Source organism: Octopus bimaculoides, chromosome 10 (assembly GCF_001194135.2).
Source record: "Octopus bimaculoides isolate UCB-OBI-ISO-001 chromosome 10, ASM119413v2, whole genome shotgun sequence".
Lineage (NCBI taxonomy): Eukaryota > Metazoa > Mollusca > Cephalopoda > Octopoda > Octopodidae > Octopus > Octopus bimaculoides.
The window spans coordinates 70,060,187-70,062,907 of NC_068990.1; the positions used below are offsets into that span (position 1 = coordinate 70,060,187).

General features: G+C 37.2%; 1 protein-coding gene across 1 annotated transcript in view; it reads left to right on the top strand.

The window, feature by feature from the left end:
* The window catches only part of LOC106882365 (epidermal growth factor receptor), a 205,829-nt gene that overhangs the window by 150,906 nt on the left and 52,202 nt on the right, over positions 1–2,721 (top strand). The window contains exons 5-6 of the mRNA XM_052971277.1: positions 221–342; positions 1,738–1,879. Coding sequence (XP_052827237.1) covers positions 221–342; positions 1,738–1,879 — 264 coding nt within the window. The remainder of the gene's footprint in view (positions 1–220; positions 343–1,737; positions 1,880–2,721) is intronic.

Consider the following 2,721-nt stretch of genomic DNA (forward strand, 5'->3'; position numbering starts at 1 on the left):
ATATATATATATATATATACTTGTGAAACAGTTAAGTATTGATGAGGGAACGCATTCATTCATAAAATCATGCCTCAAATAATGCTTCATCATGGAAGAATACATAATAAACATCTAAATTAGGTTAAGAGTATAATCTCTTTTTGAGAAATGTTTTAAATTTTGAATATTTTTGTCATTCCTTCCAGTAAAAATTTTTATATTCGTTTTGTTGCTTTAGTAAGCCAGGGTGCTGTGTGCAGTGCTTCCTGTGACAACCGGTGTTTCGGTAAACTACCAAACCAATGTTGCCATGCTGAATGTGCTGGTGGATGTACTGGACCCAAGAATACTGATTGTTTGGTATGTAACTATACTCCAGCTTTCTCATTGTATATGTGCAATTGTGTGTGCGGGTCGAGATTATTGATGAGAAGCTGTGTGTTGAAACATTTTCTCTTTTGAAAGTATCATCCAATGTTGATGTATGTGTTTTTATTTGCAGAATGATTTTTCTAGTATTCATATCTTTCAGTCTAGCAGGAAGGCAGTACCCATGACCCATTATAGGGCCTCTGAGACTACTGAGAGGAAGGGAAGGCAGATGGTGTCTTCAAACTGGATGCCTCATTTGAGTGCTCTCAACAGAGTAGACTCCACTAAAGACATTCATGGTGCCAGGTGGCAGGATCGAACTGAGTGACAAGTTAAATCTACCACCTGTGTAGGCTATGGCAGGATTTGAACACAGAACACAAAGACTCAGAGCAAATGCTGCAAAGCATCTGGTCCAACATTTTTGCTATTCCACCAAACCACTATCTGGAGTGTTTCTGTTCTGTTTTGTTTTTATCACCATTCCTGAAAGGATGACAGGCAAAGTTAACATCAATAGGATTTAAACCAATAATGTAAAGACCCAGAACAAATATCACAAAGCAATCTCCCCAACACTCTAACAATTCTTCCAGTTGAATCTTATCAACCACAAATACAGAATTTGCTCTAGGCATACAATATATATGCATAACCATCCATGTATTATGTTTATACACTATTGAAAGGCATGATGCTGTGGTTTTCATCCAAGATAAAATCTTTTCAAGGACTTGTGTTAAAAGCAATATGTATCAGAGAGATATTAAAAATTATTCATGAGAAAGCCAGATGCATTTCAGCCGTCTTGAGCCTTATCAAAAATGTATACTTGCAGTTACTCATCTGGATGGAATCTGTTCCCTCCAATATATAAGAAACAGTGAATAATGCATTCACTGATATTGCAAATAGCTACCAAGTGGAATAAAAGTATGTTCTGTAAATAGAGACTGCTCTACCAGTTTAAAAACTTTGTGCCTGCCACAAAACCTTAACTGTGCACTCGTCTTTCACTTCTTATGTTAAGTCTCTCTGAATCTCCCTCCCCCCCCCACTCCCTGTACAATGTAAAGCAGGACAAAAGATATCAACCAACAACCAACCAACACTAATGTCAGCTATTATTATACAGAGATGATTTTTGTTTTCTCTCTCTCACAGTGTGTGGCATTTTTCTATTCATTGCCACCCACTAAGCATTCATTCTGTACCTGTTAGGCTAACTCTGTGTCTGTCCTTTACTCTTTCTTTCTTTTCGCTATCTTTATGCTGTAAACCATGAGTGGGAAAATCAGTCATCCAACCAACCAACCAACATTTATATCAGCTGTTATTATATAAAAAACAAACCAAATGCTTTTTTTTTTCTCCTTATTGTAGGCTTGTCGAAGATTCAAGAATGAAGGCGAATGTGTTGCTTTTTGTCCTCCTATGACAAAATATAATGCCGTTACATTTGAGATGGAAAAGAATCCAAACTACAAATATTCTTATGGATCTCTTTGTGTTAAGAATTGTCCAAGTGAGTTAGAATTCATTTGTTCATTTGCTTTTATGTCCAATTTTCTATGATAGCATGGATCAGGTAAATATATTATTGTGGCATTATTTTAAAGGTGGATACTCTTCCTGTTGCTAACCCTTGCCTGTTTTTCAAATAAGGGATTTCTCATTCTATTCCCAGTCTTTGAAGGGACAAAGCCAGCAGGTGATTTCTTGACAAGGTAAACATCACCATCACATGTAGCTCAGCAGCTTTTGGAGAAGCACAAGTGTAAACACACATGCATACATACACACCTAACAGGCTTCTTTCAGTTTCTGTCTACCAAAGCCACTCTCAAGATTTTGGCCAGCCTGTAAAATAAGTAGAAGACACTTGTCCAAGATGTTCTGTGGGATTGAACCCAAACCCTCGTGGTTGACAAGCAAATGTCTTAACCACACAGCCATGCTGTTACCTATACTATTAAATAATTTATTTTTTTTAGATAATTAGACCATTTATCCCAAAAGTGTCTGTTTTATGGTGAGGTCACTACAGTGAGATTTCTCTAAACAATTACCAGAAGATGGAGCTATAATATTTCTGAATGGGTATTAATTATGTCTGTTAGGAAGCTTTACAAAGAGGCTGACCAAGGACCAGGATATCTGGTGCATTTCTGTACTCAAGAAGACCCATCTGCCACAGCAGAATTGATAACTCGTACTGGTGCCATGTTAAAAGCACTGGTGCTGGTTTCACGCAAAAAGCACCCGATATACTTTGTAGCCTAGTTGATACTATGAATGGCATAGAAATCATGCTAGAATCAGCCCATGCCAGCATAGAAAACGGTTCTCAAATGATGATGATGATGA